We start from the raw sequence: 22740 nt of genomic DNA, 5'->3' as shown, positions 1-22740 counted from the left end.
GTATATATAGATACTAATAAAAAGTTGGGACATCCATTGTGAGATTCTAAACTACTAATTGGAATCGGCCATCTCACTTACTAATATCATTTTTGCTAATAAAGAAGAAATAATTTTTAATTATGTATTTGGAATACTATTTTACCTTAATAATTATTTAAAGGTTTTATAAAATACTAGTATTTGATAACTATCATCAATTATCTATAATTTTCACCAAAATATATCAAGTAAACTCACACATAATAACATAAAAAATAGCAGTTATTTGTTGACTAAATACTTTGTCAAAATTTAAACAAATACCATTAATTTTATAGTTGGCCATATTTTGTACAACGCCAAATTATTGACATATAAAATATGTCATCTTCATCTGGCACTTTCACCGGCCTCGGCCTCGACCTCGAACTTTAGTTATTTTGTTTTTGTTTTCTAAACTTTTAATTATTAATTAAAGGTAAAATGTCATTTTATTCTATATAGTATATAAACTTCAAATAATTTGCTTAAAGAATTTTTGTGTAGGATTCTTAAGTGTTTACTTGCATAGATTAACCCAAGAGGAATTACATATGACTAGGATATATCCCGTGCTTAAAGCACGGGTCAACATTTAAAAAAAAAATTATAATATAATAATAAAATTATTGTTTTATTTGTATAAAAAGTTATTTTATTTGAGATAATATTTATTTTAAATTGTTATGTAAATCTATTAGTCTATTTGAATACTAATTATTTTACAATATTATAGTATTTTATTTTTGACGTATTATTACAGTTTTATATTGTTTGTTTGTTGTATTTGCATCATTATTTTGTGAAATATAAAATCGTAATTTAAATATTTTAATTGTGAGCAAATAAAAATTATTAATTTATCATTTATATAAATTTAGTTTTACCAACCTGCCAATGTGAAAATTAAAACACACATTTTCATAGAATGAGTAATATATCTTCGTTTAAAAAAAAATCAAATCACAACATATGCAGAAAAAAAAATATGCATTTTATATTATAAGTATTATATGAAAATTTCAAACAATTTGTAAGTAAAATAAAATAAAGATGATAGGAGAATCATAATTTGAAAACTTAACAAAATTTTCGAATTTAGTTATTAAAAATAATTGTATTGTATACTTGGATATAAAATCTTAGTTTTTGAAATTCTGATTGGTTTACATATTTTTTTTTAAAAATAATTAGTAATTTCGTCCATAATTTATTAGAGAGAGAAAATATTTTTTTAGATTTTTTTAGATTTTTTAATATTTAATCTGTGAGTGTTTTTTTAATTAATTATATTTATTTAAATTAGTTAATTAAGTTTAATTAATTTTTTCTAATGGCAATTGAATGTAATTTTCTACACATTTTAAGGTTAGTTTCATATTTGTACTTCTCAATTAATATAGTAGGATTAATAACATAGTTTTTCTTTTTGTTTGTTGCGTTTTGTTTCATGGCTTGAATCGGAATCCGTTAAAATTTGCCACAGATCTTTGAATCGGACTCCATGATATGTGTATCCGATACTGTGTAGTGACTGTGTAATTGTTTGTTTTGTGCAAAATCGGAAAGTTGTTGGCAGAGCCGGTCCTCCAAAAGGTGAATGAATGGTCGCTTTGGGCCACCAATAACTTAATTTTTTTTTTAGAGGCTATGTTTTGTTACTTTAGAACACTAATATTGGCTTCTCATGTTTACGTCCTTTTTATTCACTTTTGACATTTCCTTATTGCTTGTGTTGTTTAAAACAACAATCAATTAACACGGTGGCGAATTTAGCCGTTAAACCCATTCATCGGAAAAAGTGTTGATCTTCAAAGAAATGACAGTATTACCCTCACTATAGTTAAAGCACAAGATATAAAGTTGAGGGTTATTTCGGTAATTAAAGAAAAAGACAAAAGCAAACCTCTCCGTCGTCAAAGTTTCGATCTTTGTTTGTCTCTCTCTCCGCCTCCTCCGCCAAAAGAAAAAAACATATCATTTTGAAATAATCAGATCAAGTAGATCGGAAACTTTGAGACTGAGACACAATTAAAGAGAGATACTTACTTAGAGGGATTTTAATCGAATGTCCGCAAGATGAATCGAGTAACGTCTTCTTCAAATGCGCAAACGAAGAAGAAACTTTCTAACTCTCAGTCGCAGCCGCCGGAGAAAAAGGAGAGCAATCTGAAAAGGGAGAGATTTCCGGTGAACCCTTTGAGAGGTTTGAGTACAAGAAGCTCTGGAAGCAGCACTAGTAGCAGCAATGCGAGTGGTTCTGGTTTAACTTCAGGTGAAGCATCCAACGGCTGTCACAGGTTCTTGCTTTCTCATTCTTTCTCATCGTCTTCTTCATCTTCTTCTTCTTCGTTGGGAGTTGTTCCTCGTCGACCATTCAGATCAGTGGCTAAAACCCCCAAATCTGCTCCGGTTGTGAGTCAACCCTTAATTAGAAAGAAACCAAGGTCTACGGAGGAGGTTAAGTTGAAATCAAATCTTACTGAGAAACCCAATTTGCATAAGTCTCAGAGATGTAAGACGAATCCTATATCTGGAAAGAGACCAACTTGTAAAGTTACCATGAAGCAGGATAAAGCTTCAGTCTTGAAGAAACAATCTTCTGATTCTAGAGAGGTTAAGCAGCTTAGAGATAGCCAAACTACGATTAGAGTAGATGACAGTATTGCTCAGAGTACTCCTGTGTCTAAGTTAGGAACTGGATCTGATTTAATTTATAGAAGCAAGGGTGAAGCTACAGAAGATGGTGGTAGACTAAGTAGCAACAGTAGTAGTTATCAAGACAGGACACCACCTGTTCAAGCTTCGGTGTCTCCAGAGATACAGTGTGGATCGTCTATGAATTTGTCTGCATCAACTCAATCACAAGCTTGTTATGCTGCTGGCCATTTACTCTCAGGTGTTAGTGATAAGAGGAAGTGCAAGCCTAAAGGGTTACTCACTGTCGGTGAAAATGGTTTTTTTGAGGTTGGTAAGGGAAAGATACTGAATGATTCTGATGAATTTGGTGAGGGATATTTTGGTAATGATGGAAGTTGTGATAACGTTTCTATCATGCCTTTGCCTGTGGATGCGTCAGTGCACTGGCTTTTATCTCCTTGTGATGAGGAGAAAGAACATGAGAAGGAAATATATGAAGATGGCTTCTCTCAGTTTCCTCAAATCGTTGAGTGTGTTGGCCATGAGACTCCTTCGCCATTATCAGATCGTAGTGCTTCTCCGGATTATTTATGCAACATTAGCAGCGGCAGAAGTCTTTCACCCATGGATATATGTGAAGAGACTACGAGAAGGATCAGTTCTTCGCTTTCTCCTAATGAGCTTTTTCGGTTCAGAAGGTTTTTTCACCTCTCATCCTGTGATGGTGAAGCTTCAGCGTTCGACAGTACCCCTACATGTGAGCTGGATCCTTCTGAGCATTTGAAAGGAGACAAACTGTCTCCCTTATCTGTTGATTCACTAGGAAGCGAGAATGTAATTCAAACACCAGAATCCAACTCAAGCTTTGACAATTATTTTGGAGTCTCGTGTTCCCAAGCTGAAAACCAAAAGAAACATGATGTTGGTTCAGAGTTGGAATCTTTGACGATGACCTTTCAGTCAACTGATTTGTCACCAAGGATCAAGGCTTCATCACAGGACCCGAGCTGTTCAAGTTTCAACTTTGAGTCTTTGGCTACATCTTCTGATTCCATTGATCTCTCACAGTTTCAGAGACCTTTAGTAGAGAAACTAAATAGCCACATGCCTGAAGTGAGATTCCAACAGACTAGAGATACTGAATTCGTTATGCAAAATTACAAAGAAAGTTGTGCTCCTCCAGGAAAAGGAAGGGAACTGCTTCCATGCTCTGCTGCGGAGTCAATAAGCACTGATGGTGGAGGTCTGATTTGTTCTGAGGATTCAAATTGGATGGCATGCTACAAGAATTAACTTCCTAGACGAATAGATATATAGCATCGGTTTCTTTGTAAGTAGATCTACGCTAGCAGGTAGCTGAAGGAAAATTTCCTTCTGTATTTGTGTTTCACTTGTTGAGTTGTCTTTAAATTTTCCACTATAAACAGCATTTTTTCTTATGAGCACATCAAGATTTCGTGAAACTCATTATTATTTTGGTAAAGCATTGAACTTTCTGTTGCCAAGCTTCTCAGTTCTCAAAGTACAGGAGAAGGATCCACACGGCTATCATGATTGTTAATTCGTTATGTTCTCGTGTTTTTGGTTTTTTTCTATAGGAGGACACTTTTCCTGATACCTTTCCTTTGTTCAATGTTTAAAAAGAGGTTAAGTCTTTGTGAATGAATGTGTAAAACTCTATACAGTCTTAACACTGAAATGTCTGTTGCTCAGTTCTCAAACTAAAGTAGAAAGAATCACACGATTATTGGGATCACTATATTCTTTTCTTTTGGTTTCTTCTATTGAACGGACGTTGTTGGTTCAATATCTTTTAATAAAAGGTTGATACTTTTCTTTTCCTGATACTTCTTCTTTGCTTCAGGTTCAGTAAAAAGCCTTTGAGAATATATAACTCTATACAGTCTTTCGGTAAATCTTTGAATATTTTGGTTCCTCAGCTCACACGATTATGGAGATTGCTATATTCTTGTCTTTTGGTTTCTTAAAAGGACATTGTTGTTTCGGTATCTTTCAATAAGAGTTTCATACTTAAAACTCTACGTGATACCTTTCCTTTGCTTCAGGTCTTGGGCTAAAAGCTTATTCTTTAAGGAGAAACAAAGATAAAAAAAAAAAAAAAAGGGTTCTTTTAAGCACTTTTACGTATTTCCGAAACCACACATAACCTTTTAATGTCATGCTGATCAAGAATCCATTGATACTTTCTACTTTCCACATATTCAGCCATTTCTTTTGTCTTGTTTGGCTTTGCTGATTGATTCAGTAATATATATATCTTCTTGTTATAATCTAATTTCCTCTAGACAAAACCAAAGTTTTATGAGTCATAACCATCTCTAAGGAAACAATGTCACACTATGCTGAAACTACATATGGAAGGAGGAGCAAAGATGTTGATGAAGCTTGCAGAATTTGCCAACCGAAACAGAGTGACATCACCGGTAAAATCATCATTTTCACCCTTGCTGGACTTTGCATTCTGCTCTTCATCTTCATCATCGTCGGTTTCTCTTTCATAGCCAAGCCACTGAAAGCAAGCTTGACATCTGTTGCTGTAAGAAGCCTCAGCTACAACAAAGATACATCATCATCGCTTTACTTCAACTCAACACTGGCTATGGAAATCAGAATTGAGAATCCTAATCTCGGGTTCTTTGAGTTTCCCACTAGTAAAGGAGATGTCTTGTACAACGGCCAAGTTGTTGGTGAAATGAGGATTAGTGGACAACGAGTGGCTTCTTTTGGTTCCATAGGAACAGAGGTTAGGACAGAAGTGGGATACAAAGGGAATCAAAGATCACCTATTTGGTTGAAGAATGATATAGAGAGAAGGCTAATAATCCTTAACACCAGAGCTAAACTGAGAGGTGAAATACACTTGAAGGCTTTGAACAAGAGAACAGTGAGTTTGAATTGTCTAATGCATCTTAATCTGAAAGATGAGGTGATTCATCGTTTGTGGTGTAAATGATACACTCTTAGGTTGTTTCCATACGCCTTTTTGCGTAACCAATTTTTTATTTTAGCTTATACATATTAGCACATTTATAAGTGACTATTGGATAACTTAGTCTTCTTTATCATAAAATTTGATATTAAAATATCATATGTTTATATTTTATACTCTTTAATAAGAGCCAAACTAAACCTCGATTTATGATTATGTCCTATACATTTTCCATGGTGGGAGATAATAAAAAAAAACAATTGAGATGCTACAAATCTGTAGTTCTAAAATGTCAAGTTTCGATTTTACAACAAAGTTATATCAGAGATTCCAATCTATAATTCTTATCTTCCATTTTTTTGTAACTTTCTTTATCTCTTATCATCAGATAAAAAGTGTCGCTTTAGAATAATAATTCAATATGGTTAGTGTTTGTTAGCGTAAGAAACATCATCAGCTTTGTCGTCACTCTTGTTTAAACTTGTTTAGTTATATCAGATATACTCCTTGGACGCAACGCAAGCATAAAAAAAAAGTTTAAACCTATTAAAAACAAAATTATAAAAACAAATTCCCAAGATTGACTTATGTATGTGTCGAACTGGATACCTCTAAGTCTAAATATCCTAGGTTGACCACTGCACCACAGCGTACTTTCAGAAAATGATGCCCTTAAAATTTATATATCTTTTTGATGATTAAAGCTCCAGCTTCATGAGCTTTTTGGTGAATTAATGCCATCATGGCTTCAAATACTGCCTTTAGTTGGGTTATTAATTTTTTAAACCATTTGAGCTATATTAGCATATTTATAGGTGAATATCGGAATAATTTAGTTTTCTTTATCATAAGACTGGATATTAATATATCATATGTTTATTCATAGCTAAAGAGCCAAACTAACACTCGATCTATGATCAAGTCTTGTACATTTTCCATAGTGGAAGTTTTTAAATAATAATTGAGATGATCAAGTATCAATACTTTCCTTGGCTATGAGTTCTCATCAACACTATTCTTATAGAAATGAAATTAGATCATTTCGCTAACCTAATTTCTAGTCATATTAATACATAACTGTTTTACATAAAATTTTACATTGAATTATCTAGGGATCGGAATAATTTATATATGAATTCCACCCCTAATCATTCATTCACTTGTAACATATATTTAAAGGGGATTTGTTGGTTCTATGATTTTAATGGATTTAGAAATCTAAACAAAAATCATGTGTTATTCAATCATTGATTTAAAAATACTTATCAAAATTCTATTTTATTGGCTCTATGTTTTATAAATAGTTGTTAAAATCTCATGTTGTTCACTTTATGATTTGTTTTTCGACGTTAAAATCTATATATTATGTTTTAAATAGATTTTAATGGATTTGAAAGTGAGAAATAGAAGAATTCAAATCCAAGGATAAAACATGTTATTTCAAAATCAATGTGTTTTGATTTTCATTATTTCCAATTCTATATGAATTTACAAATCATTCATCCAATAACCGTCTCTTAGTTACTTTTTTAATTTTATCACATGTAAAAATACTAATATATGGTACTATTTTTTTTTGAATAGTTCATATATAGCTATTATTATATACAACAATCCATTTTGCGAATGACTAAACTGTTTGAACAAATATTGTCAGAATTCAGGATATTATAGTTCAATCACATCAAATTCTGATAATTCTACCATGTACGATTTTGTCATTATGATATTTAAAAAAATTAAAAAGAAAACACTCTTTTGTATTTGGCAAACAAACACACTTTATATTAAGACTTGATATTAATATATCATATGTTTATACTTTCATAGCTAAAGAGCCAAACTAAAACTCGATTTATGATCAAGTCTTGTACATTTTCCATAGTACATTTTAAATAATAATTGAGATGATCAAATATCAACACTTTCCTTGGCTATGAGTTCTCATCAACACTATTCTTATAGAAATGAAATTAGACCATTTCGCTAACCTAATTTCTAGTCATATTAATACGTAACTGTTTTATATAAAATTTTACATTGAATTATCTAGGGATCGGAATAATTTATATATGAATTCCACCCCTAATCATTCATTCACTTATAATAGATATTTAGAGGGGATTATTGGTTCTATGATTTTAATTGATTTGGAAATCTAAACAAAAATTATGTTATTCAATCATTGATTTTAAAATACTTATCAAAATTATATGTTATTGGTTCTATGATTTATAAATACTTGTTAAAATCTCATGTTATTCACTTTATGATTTGTTTTTCGATTTCAAAATATATATTATGTTTTAAATGGATTTGAATGTATATGAAAGTGAGAAATAGAATGATTCAAATCCAAAGATAAAACATGTTATTTCAAAATCCATTTGTTTTAATTTTCATTATTTCCAATTATATATGGATTTACAAATCATTCATCCAATAACAGCATCTTAATTACTTTTTAAAATTTTATCACATGTAAAAATACTAATATATCTACATACTTTTTTTTTATAATTCATAATCATATCTAGCTATTATTATATACAACAATCCATACTGCGAATGACTAAACTGGTTGAACAAATATTGTCAGAATTCAGAATATTATAGTTCAATCACATCATATTATGATCATCCTACCGTATACGATTTTGCCATTATGATATTTTTAAAAAAAAATTAAAAAGAAAACACTCTTTTGTATTTGGCAAACAAACACACTTTCATTACGAGCTTAAGAGGTTTATCTTGAACCAGTCTCTCTATTCAGAAAAATAAATAAATTGTGGAGATAAACCTAAATTAAACTTCAAAAACAAAGAAAAAGTCCCACAAAAAAATTTGGATTGTTGTCATACACAAATAAGAAGTCAAAGATCATTGGTGGGTAACGTGTGCAACAGCTAAATCATTTTATAAAAAAGGAAGTGACCTGTTAGACTTTTTTGAGGTCGATCTCAATCACAAAACCTTTTTTTATGTAAATATATATATATATATCCATATGCATATAACGCTAATGATTTACACGTTTAAGTTTGTTATTAATCATCTGTTTCTCTTTCTCGTTGACAATAAATTTCAAGCATACAAAGTTCTGATGGCTGGATGGATGTTGCAACTTGCTACAACTTTTGAACCTAAACGCTTACATGCATCGATAATCTCATATGAATCTAAATTTTGAATCATAAATCAAGTATAAATTAAAATACATTAATCTCACGACCAGACCACTAAATGTTTTAAACTTGACCAAATAATAATTAATGATCACAAAATACAAAAGAAGAGATACACCGTAACCATATACTCCCTCTGTTTCACAAAGAGTGTCATTTTGACCTGATTTTTTTGTTTCAAATTAAGTGTCATTTTAGATTTTCAATGCAATATTAAGCATAAATTTTCAACTTTAACCTCATATTCATTGAAGAATATCAAGAGTCAATATCAATTTTAAGGGTATAAGAGATATTTAAATATATTTTCTTAATTTGTGTGTAAAGTGTCAAAATGACACTTATTATGAAACAGAAGGAGTAGAACTCTGCAAACTATACTTTATTGTGTAAACTGTGGAATTCCACATAGCTAGACTAGAGATATAAAACGACCCTAATTATTATAATTTTGAGACATAAATCAAATGGGAGAAGAAACAATACTATATATAAAAAGATGAGATTTCTTGTATAAAGAAAGTACATATATAAAAGAAGAATATTGGAAGGTAACTAAGCACCAAACCCAAGTCAATAAACCATAAACATAAAACCTTTTTTTTGCTAGCTTCATCTCAAAAGAACCTTAAAGAGAGAAAACAAGAACAAAGAGTGAATCATCTATGGATGGTTTAATACCAATGGCCTATAAGGCTATGAAGAAGAACCTAACTCGTCGTCGTTACGAACGTCTCTCCTCTTCCGCCACGACTCGTGAGTCTTACGAATTCGTCTCTGATATTGAAATGAACGTCGACGGTCACCACCGCCGTCGCTGGTCCATCGGAGATTTCTCATCGTTATCAAGCCGGGAAACAAAAAGAAACGGTGGCGTAGCTCCGGAGAAAGGTTTTTCTCCGCCGCGGGAAGGTCAGCTTGTGAGGTTCAAGAGCCATAGATTGTTTTCTTGCATCTCAGGTCAATAACTTTATCAAGTCAAGAATATTCCGAAGCAAAAAAAAAAAGGAAATTTGTATTTTGTTTCGTCTTGTGTTTGATTTTGTATACAACGAATCATGTAGATATCGTTATTTTTGTGATCTTTTAATGTATACGTAAAAGTTTGTAGTTCGGGTTTGTTGTTGAAATGTATATTTGTAAAGTCATAAACAAGAAAATGAAAACTTGTATGGACCAAACTCGAAATAATGTTAGTTCCAACTCTCCAAAGTTCTAGTTGACCTAATCCATATTTGACCATATCCCGTAGTTGACTTGACGGGTCAGAACTCAGAGTTGTTCCTTAAGATAACACCAAAAAACATAACTTAGTTTAATCAACCAAATTCATGATTTGATTAGACTAAGAGGCTGCTGATTAGATATACATTAGTCTTTAGATGAATAGATTGTTTTTTTCGTTGTTTTGGGTGTGTATAAGAGAAACGTTCAACATCTAAAATTGTGCGACAAAATCAAGTGAACAGAGAACAAAATGAACACAATGCTTCAAACAAGTGTAGCTAAATGCAGAAGTTCGATAAAGTTAAAAAACTTCAGATTATTCTACAATGTAACAGTGCGTTTGTAGAGAACTTCATCATCCATCACTCTCATCTTCTTCCTCATCAGACACAATCTCGCCACCAGGCATATCTAACTTCCCACCCATGTCAAATGTTGGACCTTCAGTATCTGGATCAATATAGTTACCTTGCAACCGTTCCTCAAATCTTTGGTCACTGCAATTAAGGAACCAGTTCAATGAACTCCTAATTCCTTTGCTCTGTAGCTTCTGGTACCTCGGTTTGATTCTTGACTCCAAGCTATAAGTAAAATACTCAGGGTACTCCACGAGTTCTTTCATCGGTCTCCCCATCTCAGTCTTGTAAAAGTAGTAGCTATTCTTCATGAGTTCGACTCGGGAACAGAGGATCTGAGGACATCTCACAACCATTTTCGCAATGTCCTCAACTGGAAACGCCCTGCCCAAGAGAAACTCAACGGGTTTCATTACCACATTCTGCTTCAGGCTAACAATCTGTGGCATTTTCTCTACCACACGAGCAAACCCTTCAGGATCAATCTTGAGCTTCAAGCTGAAAAAGTACTGTTGTGTAGACATCTTAGCTTTCACCGGTAAGCCAAGAATTTGAGGATATTGAGCTATAACCAAAGGTAGTACTTCTTTCTTGATGCCAAAACTAATCAAACAATCTACATTTGGTTTAACAGTCTCCTCAAGATTGTATCCGACTACATATGCACGTTTCTCTAGCATCCTAGCCACTATTTTCTTCGGCAAGCCAAAGGAAATTAGATAATCTACAAGAGGTTTGATCATGGTTCCAACTCTCATTCCCAAAAGATAAGGATACTGAGTCACCATAGGACCAATGTCCCTAGGACTCACACCAATGCTTACCAAATACGCAACGGATGTGCTCATAGTGCCTTCGAGTTTAAACCCTAAAAGCTCAGGATACTTCATCAGAACATACCCTAAATCTTGCTTCTCAACGTCAAGACCTCTAAGAAACTTAACCACAGGAGCAAGCTCAACAACCACACTTGCATGAAGAACCTGAGGATAGTTCTTAACAAATTCTCCTAATTTCGATCTCGGGATTCCAATTTTCTCTAAGTAAGCCAAGACAGGAATCAAATTCTTACGAACACTGCAACCTAACATCAAAGGATACTCATTTATATCGTCTATGGTCAACCCTAGCTTCTGTAAGAACTCAACACGCTCACACATGACTTCAATGGTGGAAGGTAACTCAATACTCTCCAATTCATCGGTGATTATCCCCAAACCTTTGAGATAATCGCAGATTTTGACACGATTCACGAGCTTCTCTTTCTTCCCTTGTATAACTCCCCATGTGACTGTAGGCATCTCGTACTCCGGGAACTTTGAAGATTGAGTTGCATAGTGAGCAATCCTTGAAATCGAACAAGGGTTTTGAAATTGAGGGGTATTAGGATCTGGGTTTATCAGGGTTTTAGTTTCAGGGGATGATGATATAATCGGAAAGATGAAACACTCTCTTTTGATCAAAGTTACGAACTTGTTCCTCCTCAGAAGAAGATACCTCATTCTGGTGATACCCAGAAGATTGCTGTCGATGAAGATTACGACTTTGCAATCAAAATCAAATGGGATTTAGAAAAAATTCTCGCTTTCGAGAGAATACGAAAGGCGCATATGAGAGAAGCCCTAACGAGAGGGAGTGAGAGAGAGAGAGTCTCAGTTTCTTTTTTTTACCATAAATATTAAAATAGTAAAAAAAAAAAAAAACACAAAAATTTACAACTTTGGTGATGACATACATTTGAGATCGTTGTTCATAACATTTAGAGAATTTTTATCTGTAAGACTTTAGTTCAATGATTAAGAAAGGAGAATAACATTTAAGGTGAAGAGGTCTGAACATGAACAATACAATGACAAGTTCATGTAATATACCAAGGAGTTTCAAAAGCCTGTGTGTGCTAAAGGCAGAAGAAGTGGGAACCAACCAAACATCTAATTTTCACAGCTGTTGATTTGGTAAATCTAATTTCAGCTCTTCTAGAACCACCATTTGGTTAACATGCACTAACACAACTCGGAAGCTTAACGCATGTTTCCCTCTCTCAAAACATCGATCATGTTGTAGATTCGCTGATCTGCTTTCAATCGAATCTGCATTCCACAAAAAGTGTTGAATCAAGGACTAGCATTATAGAGATTAGAGATGAGGTGAGACTCAGAGAAAGCTGGGATTCAATCTCGCAGAATCATGATGAGCAATAGGAGTAAGCTTTATAACCTTTTTGGCGAGGAAGAGCACGGCATCAACAGTACCCTCAGCATATATTGATCTGCCACAGACATTGTGCTGGAACTCAAAGGAGACACTGCAACGAAAGACAGAGAAAAGGGAGCTAGTTATGGAACAGACACACTTATACAACAGAATATAAAGATATGTATAAACTACATCTTAGTATTGCATTACGTTTCATCGGGTGATGTCAAGTGATAAAGATGGAAAGCGTGGCCAGAGATATGCTCTTCGGGAACACCAACCATCTCCACTTGCTGTTTTGGATCCCGAATCAATTGTATCTACCATAAAAGTTGTATACATAGAAAATTCATATCCTGAGAATAAAATAAGTCAATGCAGAGAGATGTAAACAATAGAGGATGATGATCAATGCACCTGATCCATGTCGTAAGACACACCCAATTCCTGGAAGCAAGAAATAACAGCTTTTGCTGTTCCAGATGCATCCAATTTGCTAGCCTGATGAGACTCCATCACCTACATAGATTGGAAGTTGATTAGACGTGGCAAGAAGTAATACAAAACTAACGGAGAAAAAATGAAACTGAATTTATACAAAGAAGTAAGAAAAGTACATCCAATGAATAACCAGAAAAGGCTCCCGGAAACTGCTCAGCCATGATCTCCATTGCCGCAAGAAATGCTACAACCTTTAGACCAACAAAGCAAACAGATATGAGAGCTAAAGGATCTTAACTTACATGTATAAGTAATTATTTCTTCCAGAAACATCCAAGTAGACATACCTGTTTACCCATCTGTGGGGAAATCACTGCATAAATCTTTGCTTTCTCAACAGTTTCATACAATTTGTCCCTATCACCACCAGTTGTTCCCATGACGAAAGGAACACCAACTTTGCTATACAGCTCCGCATTATCTACACATTGCAAAAATTCCAAATTTGAAAATCATTCCAAATTTGAAAATCAACTCACAACAGACAAACAAAACTCCAAACAGATGATTTTGCACTTACACAAATTCTAAACTAACTCAATCAAGGATGGTTCCCCCAACTAGAATTCAATCCTATTATCAACAAATCAAGAATACAATTGTCTCTTGATGGTAGAACTGAGAGATTCTGAAGTATACCATTTACTGCAGAAGGAATTGTGTAGTCAACAACAATTAGCTCCGGGTGCTTCTCAAATACGGAAGAGAGAACTTTTTCTCTTTCAGCAGGACCATGCACAGTAATCTCCTTTCCACATACCTCAACCTTCTGACCATCCTCACCAGCAGAACCAAACGATATGGGAACAAAATTTACTCCAGCAGAGTCTGCTGCTTTGATCACAGCTTTCCCCATTTTGCCACTGCATCCATTCACCTGTTGTATAAGAGATAACCAATGGCTTAACTCCCAAACAATTCCCATTATCAAGTAATCGAATTAAAGACACAATCTTTGACATTTCCTCATCTCAAACTGAAATGGATATGCCATGTTTAATAGATTACCATGATGGATATGCCATTTCCAGGCAAAACAGACTTGACGACCTCGTCACCGGAATCTACCGACGCCGTCATCGATAAAACCACCGGAAGACGACGTGTCCCAATTCTCATGAAACTAACACGGCCGTTACCGCATTTTCCTGCATTGTGACTCGTTCTAGAAGCAAATGCGAGACGCGAGTCCACTGGACGATGAAGGAACACACTTGAAGACGCCATTAACCTGAATAAAGAGTAAGCTCATCTCCATCAACCCAATCAAAAACAAAAAAAAATTGAAGTGAGATTGGTAAGCTTCAAAAAACGTACCCGTTCATATCCTATTGATTCAAGGATTAGATTAGACGAAAGTTTTGTTCTTTATTGCGCCAAGACAAATCCTTAAAATCTTCCGACTTTTGTCAGAAATTTCCCGGCCGGCGAGAAATTGGAAATTTAGGGTTTAGTTTATCTTTTTATCATCGAACCGGAAATCTCTAAACCAAACAATTAGATTTAATAAACCGGATTTAATTTAAATACTAACCGGGAATTTTGAACCGATAAGAGAAACTTGAGGTTAACCACACACAGTCTCACTCTTAACGAAAAAAGTCAAAAACGAACCATCTCAAAAACAATCCGACGAACGAAAGATGAAGTCCTTAGCTTCGCCGCCGTGTCTCCGCCTAATACCGACGGCACACCGTCAGCTCAATTCGCGTCAATCTTCCTCCGCCTGTTATATTCACGGTGGCGCTTCTGCAAACAAATCCAATAACCTCTCATTCTCCTCATCCGCATCCGCATCCGGTAAGCTTGCTTTGACTTCTCTTATAATATCTCAAGTTCGTGTATGAAATGTTAGAATTTGGTGTTAGGGTTTGCGTCACCACTCGTTGTAGAGAAGGAACTACGCTCTTCATTCGTACAGACGGCTGCTGTTCGCCATGTTACTGGGTCTCTTATCAGAGGCGAAGGTCTTAGATTTGCCATCGTGAGTTCTCAGAATCGTTTTTTTTTTAACTTCTTGCCCTGCTTAGTGCTTAGATTTGGTGAATTGGTTCTGATTTGGATGATTTAGAGTGAAAATTTAAAACTTGAGCCTTGTGTTGACTTTTTTTGTGTCAATTCAAATTTTGTATTCAAGGTTGTAGCTCGTTTCAATGAAGTTGTGACTAAGTTGCTTTTGGAAGGAGCGATTGAGACTTTCAAGAAGTACTCAGTCAGAGAAGAAGACATCGAAGTAAAAGTCCTTTGCTTGTTATGTTAGATCAGAGTAAAAAAAAAAAGATCTGAGCTTTCACAAAGCTAACGAAGAGACTTTTTCAATTCAGGTTATTTGGGTTCCTGGCAGCTTTGAGATTGGAGTTGTTGCACAAAACCTTGGGAAATCAGGAAAATTTCATGCCGTTTTATGCATTGGCGCTGTGGTATGATTCTTGCTATACAACAACTCTCGGACTATTCAATTCTATTTCCTCATATGACTTCTTCAAGTTATAGAAAGTTTCTCACACATGCTTATTAAAGTTGGGTTTTGATCTACTCTTGTCCTTGTTGTGGTTTAGATAAGAGGCGATACCACACATTATGATGCGGTTGCTAACTCTGCTGCATCCGGAGTACTTTCTGCTGGCATAAATTCAGGTTTAACTTGATAATCATCTGCGGTATATGCATCTTTAGACATCTTTATGTTAACATTGTTTTGAAAACAGTGAAAGATTGTTTTTGTAGTACTTCCGAAACTCAAAGAGCTGGTAGTTCATTTTTTTGCGTTTCTTGGGATTTTGGATGATTAAATTCTAGTGTCATGAACTAATTCATCAAATTTTGTTCTGGTTGTTCACGCACTATTCACTCTAGTAGTATTTAAAGCTTACAAATTCCCAATTTGCAGGGGTTCCATGCATATTTGGTGTACTGACTTGCGAGGACATGGATCAGGTTAAAATTTGTTATGCAAGGGTTGATGATATATAGTTTGTTAATCATATGGATAAACACTGAACTTGTCGCTATTGTGGACAACTAGGCTTTGAATCGATCTGGTGGCAAAGCCGGCAATAAGGGAGCTGAAACTGCTTTGACAGCGGTAAGTATCATTATGATTAATTCATTCCTTTGTTCTTAGAACAAGATATAGAAGTTACCTAATTCATTCCATTACGCAAGTGGGTCATTTGAGTTATTGTCTCTTCAGTAAAGTCCTGAAATGCTCTCTCTTTTCTTTCTTCAGCTGGAAATGGCGTCTCTGTTTGAGCACCACCTGAACTAGCTCTGCTGGTTCCATGGATGAAAAATGATCACGTATGAGAACTACAATCCAATCTCCAAAATTGTACCTCGAAGGTAGTCAAAATGTTTTTACTCTTGGTGACAAAATACTTTTGGTCTTTCTTTTGAATCGTGTGGGAATAATAATAATTCCTCTGAATTTTCGGGATTTTAAAGCTCCAATCAAAAATGTGATCTTTGTGATAATATGTTGAAGGTTGTGGTGTCCGAATGAGATTTCAACTTTAAATATTCTGCACAACGAAGATTTTGTCGACAAGCAAAGATTACGAAAACTTGTATTAATCTTGTTCTAATAATAAAGGATTGAATCATAAGGATTCTAAGAAGTTGGAAATACTGCATACAGTTGAAATCCACTTCCGGCTAATCAACCTCTCGACTAATGGACTTTTATAACCAAACTCGAACCTCAAAACTTAACCTCAACACATTGAACTTGAGAACAATTATGATCTCTTAATACTGAAATACTACTTTTAAGCCATACTCATACACGTAACATACTCATACATGTAATGTAACATATTACATATATTATTGTAACAATAGATTGATTTTGAATTCTTCACGATCAAAGCTATCGACGTCCCACTCTGGTTCTTTTTTCGACACGTAATTTACTGAGCCCACTCGTTGTCGGTGCCGAAATCAAATTGGCTATCGCTGCTGCTATCGTCGTCGTCTTCGACCTTTTTCTTTTTCGATTCATCGCTAGTCGCTTACTTTTAGTACACGAGCAGCCAATTTAGGTTTTGTAAAACTGTAGCTAATGGACGGTTGATATTTATCTCAAGAAAATATTGAATGGCTGGTATTAAAAACTGAAACCGGGTCAGATTACTGGATAAAAACGACCCGTATGTTTATCCGAATTTCAGGAGTTAAATTGACAAAATTACCCTTGGCGGTTGGCGCAGATGAATTTTTTTTTGCCTTCATATATCTTGGCATTTGAATCTAATTTTAGTACAAAACCAATGTTTGTTTTTCCAAAAAAAAACTTTTTATAGGAGGGATTATTATTGTTATTGTTATTATTATTATTATATACTCCCTCTGTTTCACAAAGAGTGTCATTCTGACACATTTCACACAAATTAAGAAAAGTTTGAATTATACATGTTTGCCCTTATTTAAGAAGTGATTAAAGGTTTAAATTTAATAAAAAGAGCTGTGGGTTTAGGGGTAAAAAGGAAAATATAGCATTAAAAAGCACGTTGGAAATGTAGAATGATACTTTTTGTGTAACAAAATTTTTTCTCTAAAATGACACTCTTTGTGAAACAGAGGGAGTATAAAGTAATTTGCATATATACTTAGGATTCCGTTTTGTGTGTCCAAAAAAATGTCAATACCAACCAACTCAAATGTATAAACATGATCCAACCTAATTGATTGTCTAAAGGTTTACTCGATCATAGATTTAATAGATTTGCAAATTCAAAAAATATATAGATATATATTATTTAATCTGAAACTTAAAAATTTTTATCAAAATTATGTGTTATTGGTTCCATAATTTATAAATACTAATTAAAATATTTTGTTATGCGTTAGTGATTTATTATTGGATTTCAAAATCTACTTTATATGTTTGAGTGGATAATATGGATAAAACGGTTCTAGTCTAACTACTTTATATTTGGATACAAAACAGCACTAGAGTTGCGGAGATTCAAGCTTAAGCTCTAAATTAGCAGCGATCCTAGGTTCTAATGATCATGAACTCTTCCAACACAACAGGTGTATCTTAACATGAAGTAGTCATAGTTTCGGGTAACTAAATTGTGCAAATATAGTTGTGAAGAAGAGATCTGATACAAACTTTTATTCTTTTAATCATATAATAAAGAGAAGCAATCACGCTAGCTCATCATCTAAACCACAAGTAACTTGTTGCATCCACAAGTTTGGAATCCTCAGAAAAAAATTTCAACTTTAAACACTTAGACAGAAACACTTAGACAGAAGAGGCTAACAGGAATTTTTCAAACACAAGTTTGGAATCCAAAAAATAATCAATAAGATTTTTCAAATCCTAAATAGATTTACAAATCAAAAATTGCATAAATCCAATCATATTTAAACTAATGATGTTTAAGTTCATTAATATGTTTTCTCAAGTTCGATATCACCCTCGCAAACCATGAAATTGTACAAATTGTGTCAATATACACCGCTCATTTTTTCTTTCTTTTTTCTCTTCTATTTAGAGAGAGTATTGAACTTAATAATTTAGAAGATTTTGAAACATTCTTAAAATTATTTGATTCATATTGATTTTTTCAAATATTTTTAAAAATCATATGTTATTCAACTTGAATAAAATGGCGAATGCGCATTTTAAGTGATTGATATACTAAAATACAACGCGAGACAAGAGTTGGGTATTGATGATATACTAAAATAAAATATTCAGTGTGGTTTTATAGGCGAGAGATTTATTGTGGTCTGGTTCGCTTGGTTATGTTGGTGTTGCATGGTGATTTGTCGATTACAATTTAATATATATGGTCTTATCATGTATGAATGAATCTTAGTTAAATTAAACCCAATAGCACCAACTAAATTAAAGCCGATCATCAATAAAAAAAATTAGAGAAGAGGAGAAGTCGAAAGCAAGCAAATGTTAAAATCCCATAGCAATTCAAAAAAAAAAACGGTCTAGTCTAACTAGGTTTAATTGCAATTGAACCGGTCTAAACCAATATATTCCCGATTTTATGGATGGTTCGAACCGGGTAGCCTGAACCGGTTTGATTAGTCTATTACGCTTCGTCTTCGATTCAGTTCAGCGCCTCTCTCTCTCTCTCTCTGTATCGGCTCTTGTTCGATTTTGCATCTCTCAGGTTGTTTAGTCCTCGATCTCAAAGTAAGTCATCCTACGCTCTATGTAAATCACGCGTAGAAGCCCTATTTTTGTGATTTATTTGATAGATCGTTGGAGCTATAGAGTCTTTTGCGATAAAAACCCTACCTTTTTTTTTGTTCTCACTGTTTTAGAGCAGTCTCACTTCCATGTCGGCGCTTGTGGCGTTATGCAGAGCTCGAGCTACTACTGCTTCGTCTTCTTTATTCAACAGCGTTATTCGTCCAGCATTTCGCAGTTTCTCTACAGGTTTGGTTGCTATTACTCTTTTTTTTTTTTTTTAATTCCGGAGAATGCTCAAATTTGGATCATCAAAATGAGTTTTTTTGGAAAGAGTGGGTTGTGAGATGGTGTATAGCTTTGATTAACGTTGTTGCACATTGAGTTTTACAGTTCTAGTGATTTGCCTTAGTCAGTATTCTTGTTAGCCTCTTCTGTTCTGTCTAAGTGTTTAAAACTTGTATAGATCTCTTCTTGGATTGCTGCAAATCTGGTGCTATTTTGTGTCAAATTCTTCTCCTATTGTATGATATTCTTTTTCTTTAACTTAGGTGTTGGCTGCCTCAGATTTGCTTGTTGATGAGTGCATTAAATCGATGCATGTATCTTACTTTATGGGACTTTGTTTTCTCTAGTCTATGTGGTTTCCGTGATTATGATTAAGCTCTATTGGGTATATACAGCTTGAAAGTTACTTAACTACATGATGGAGATCCAGAGTTTCAAATCTAGCTTTGTGTCAAAATCAATATCTCTCTGTTGGTGTTTTGCAGGTTTTGCTGATGCACAGAACAAATCATTGGTGGCGCAGATGAAAGAAGAGATGCTCCACATGGACATCAACTCAATGGTGGGAAGTTCTATGCCACTAGGTATGATGCGTATCGGAACAATCATCCACAACATCGAGATGAACCCAGGGCAAGGCGCCAAGATGGTCCGAGCTGCAGGAACCAACGCCAAGATCCTAAAGGAGCCTGCTTCAGGGAAATGCTTGATAAAGCTTCCATCAGGGAACACCAAGTGGATCAACGCCAGGTGCCGTGCTACGATTGGCACAGTATCAAACCCGTCTCACGGAACGAAGAAGCTTAGGAAAGCAGGACAGAGTAGGTGGTTGGGGATAAGGCCCAAAGTCAGAGGAGTGGCGATGAACCCGTGTGATCACCCACACGGTGGAGGTGAAGGAAAAAGCAAAAGTAGTGGAAGCCGAGGAAGGACATCAACAAGTCCGTGGGGGAAACCGTGTAAAGGCGGGTACAAATCCGCTAGTGTCAAGAAGAAGAAGAAGCGTTTGGCAGCTGCAGCAGCAAAAATGTGATATGGTGGATGAAGAAGAAGACTAGTTACAATTTCTTCAAATTCTTCTTTCTTGAAATAATCTATCAGGGTTTATTGACTCTGCTTTTGAGAGTTGGTTTTTAGTGTATTCATGATTTTTCTTACACAGAGGGGTGAACACCACAAACTTTTTTAAATCGAAATCAAACGTTCTTTTAATCACGATCACGTTTTAAAAGAGTTACTATATTTTTGCCTTTTGAAATTGTCATAATCAGTTCGATGCAATTTTGAGAGATTGTTGTTATACGCTTACTTATGTTTTAGTAAGACACTGTAGTAAAAGGTTCGATCGAGGAAAGGGTCTAAAATCAAAGGTATAATTCAGAAAAGGAAAATAAAAAGAGTCAACAGGTTGGAACTTGGAACAATACATTGAATCAATCCCCACACACACTAAAAAAAAACACACGTTCAAAACAAATGTCTTCTTTGACTATTAATTACCACCAAAACTTTTAATATATACCCTGACATCAGAATTTTTATCTTTTCCTCTTATGAGTTTCAACTTTGAATGTTGTAGCAAAGAACATTTCTATTCTTCAGCAATGAGACGTTCACTGATCTAAAATTACTGTTGGAAATTAGTCGGAATTAAAATGAAAAAGAATACATAGTTTTGTTGGTAATATACTAATATGCTTACTTTTATATATTCCTAAAGAATTTATTTACATAGCAGTTGCATATTTTTAATTTTTAAATAAAGTCATATGGAATTTTTTAGCTAGTCTAAAATGTCGGATTTTATTCTCTTAAAAATACGATTTACCCTAGCTTTTTTGGGTTGTTATGTATTATACCTTATTAAAAAAGTGAAGAAACCAATTTGACATCTACCTTTGGTCCAACCAACCAACTTTTTAAAAAAGTTGATGTTTAGGGGGTTTGAAAATTTTTTAAAAAACCAAGAATGGTATTAGTACTCAATAGATGAAAAAAGTGAGAAGCACACAGAATTTGAATTAAGATTGAAAACGAGACTGTAACAAGTAACAACACACAAGCCACCATGCTTACAATCTTGGGTCCTACTCCTCCATATCAATTCATCATTTTCATCTTTATTCTTTTTTTTTTTTCTGTTATTCCCTTTTATTTATTTTATCTACTAATAACAGTTTCTTTAGCTTTTTATGTTTTTCATACAAAACCAAAGAAAAAAAATGAAAATATTTAACTGATTCAGAACAAATACTGGCAAAAGTTGAATTATATCGAAAATGAAATGACGCAAGAATTTTTTAAAATTTCTTATTGTCTCTAGCTATTTTTTATTTTTCTTATCTTTTATGACAGGGGAGGTGAAACTAAAAAAAAAGAATCATCAAGTAAGATACGTGCAATGAATCATATAATCTTTCACCAGCAGATGCATGTATTTTGCGTATTTTTGTTTCTCTTCCTGTTAATTCCCTTTTCAGTCTGGTCATATCTTTGCTAGCTCAGACTTCAGCACAAAGCTTTGAAACAGAATAGACAAAAGTATATGTCCCCATATATTCCTATCTTTATCCTGAAGATAATAAATACTTTATAGACTTTGTATATGCCACTAGCTACTTTAGAGTTTGATTTATCAACTATAGTTTCTAACAATTAGGTAAAGCATATGATTATATATATATATATATATATATATATATTAACTATACTGATTAGGTGATGAGGATCCACCGTCCACGGTTGTAGTACCTCATTAATTAATATCACAAACCGTGTAAAACTTTAAATCAGAAGTACAGTATTATAAAATGGATGTTATTAGGAAAACAACGCTAGCTTAATTACCTTAGGCTTAGAACATTAGAGGAAAAGAATTTTGATTTTTAGCAAAATAATATAAATACAATATGATCAGAAGTATTTTTCTTTTTTGACACTAATATAGGGATTTTTTTTTGTTGAATAAATTAATTTGTTTGAGCCATATGTGTGTATTTTAAAATAATTAAGAATAATTGATATAATAACATACTCTGTGTCTTATAGATTTAAAAAAACAATAATTTTGGGGAAATTTTGGCAAAGAGAGAAGTATTTATAAATAAAATATAAGAGAAAATGAAAATGAAATGTATAAAACTATAAATACTCGCATAACGTAGAAGAAGAAAGATGACCTTTTTTTTTGTCCAAAAAAAAAAAAAAAAAAAT

The 22740-nt window shown here is 33.8% G+C and overlaps 7 protein-coding genes across 8 annotated transcripts; 5 read left to right on the top strand and 2 right to left on the bottom strand.

Annotated features, from left to right (window-relative positions):
* On the top strand, nt 1939–4098 carry LOC104784939. The gene has a single exon (XM_010510049.2). It carries the CDS (start codon nt 2101–2103, stop codon nt 3952–3954), a length of 1854 nt encoding a protein of 617 aa, XP_010508351.1. The 5' UTR covers nt 1939–2100; the 3' UTR covers nt 3955–4098.
* On the top strand, nt 4824–5932 carry LOC104784938 (late embryogenesis abundant protein At1g64065-like). Its single transcript, XM_010510048.2, has one exon. It carries the CDS (start codon nt 5012–5014, stop codon nt 5633–5635), a length of 624 nt encoding a protein of 207 aa, XP_010508350.1. The 5' UTR covers nt 4824–5011; the 3' UTR covers nt 5636–5932.
* On the top strand, nt 9325–9965 carry LOC104784937. The gene has a single exon (XM_010510047.2). It carries the CDS (start codon nt 9465–9467, stop codon nt 9765–9767), a length of 303 nt encoding a protein of 100 aa, XP_010508349.1. The 5' UTR covers nt 9325–9464; the 3' UTR covers nt 9768–9965.
* On the bottom strand, nt 10219–12037 carry LOC104784936 (transcription termination factor MTERF4, chloroplastic-like). The gene has a single exon (XM_010510046.2). It carries the CDS (start codon nt 11882–11884, stop codon nt 10382–10384), a length of 1503 nt encoding a protein of 500 aa, XP_010508348.1. The 5' UTR covers nt 11885–12037; the 3' UTR covers nt 10219–10381.
* LOC104784935 (4-hydroxy-tetrahydrodipicolinate reductase 1, chloroplastic) lies at nt 12176–14500 on the bottom strand. The gene is made up of 9 exons (XM_010510045.2): nt 14397–14500; nt 14088–14310; nt 13719–13956; nt 13367–13500; nt 13196–13270; nt 12996–13097; nt 12789–12898; nt 12600–12687; nt 12176–12472 (listed from the first exon to the last, which is right to left on the bottom strand). The coding sequence occupies exons 1-9, from the start codon at nt 14402–14404 to the stop codon at nt 12404–12406; spliced, it is 1047 nt and encodes a 348-aa protein (XP_010508347.1). The 5' UTR covers nt 14405–14500; the 3' UTR covers nt 12176–12403.
* On the top strand, nt 14657–16596 carry LOC104784934 (6,7-dimethyl-8-ribityllumazine synthase, chloroplastic). Its single transcript, XM_010510044.2, has 8 exons — nt 14657–14879; nt 14948–15063; nt 15217–15312; nt 15404–15499; nt 15638–15716; nt 15970–16016; nt 16105–16164; nt 16309–16596. Exons 1-8 carry the CDS (start codon nt 14723–14725, stop codon nt 16345–16347), a joined length of 690 nt encoding a protein of 229 aa, XP_010508346.1. The 5' UTR covers nt 14657–14722; the 3' UTR covers nt 16348–16596.
* Nucleotides 19131–20742, top strand: LOC109133056 (60S ribosomal protein L2, mitochondrial-like). 2 transcript variants are annotated; one of them, XM_019245647.1, is made up of 3 exons: nt 19131–19242; nt 19374–19488; nt 20013–20742. In XM_019245647.1, exons 2-3 carry the CDS (start codon nt 19389–19391, stop codon nt 20558–20560), a joined length of 648 nt encoding a protein of 215 aa, XP_019101192.1. In that variant the 5' UTR covers nt 19131–19242; nt 19374–19388; the 3' UTR covers nt 20561–20742. The 2 variants fall into 2 exon arrangements, with proteins under 2 accessions (XP_019101192.1, XP_019101193.1); XM_019245648.1 differs by having other exon boundaries at nt 19132–19242; nt 19379–19488.

This window comes from Camelina sativa, chromosome 5 (genome assembly GCF_000633955.1).
Source record: "Camelina sativa cultivar DH55 chromosome 5, Cs, whole genome shotgun sequence".
NCBI lineage: Eukaryota > Viridiplantae > Streptophyta > Magnoliopsida > Brassicales > Brassicaceae > Camelina > Camelina sativa.
The sequence above is the reverse complement of the archived record's forward strand: the minus strand, read 5'-3'. Positions and strand labels throughout refer to the sequence as shown.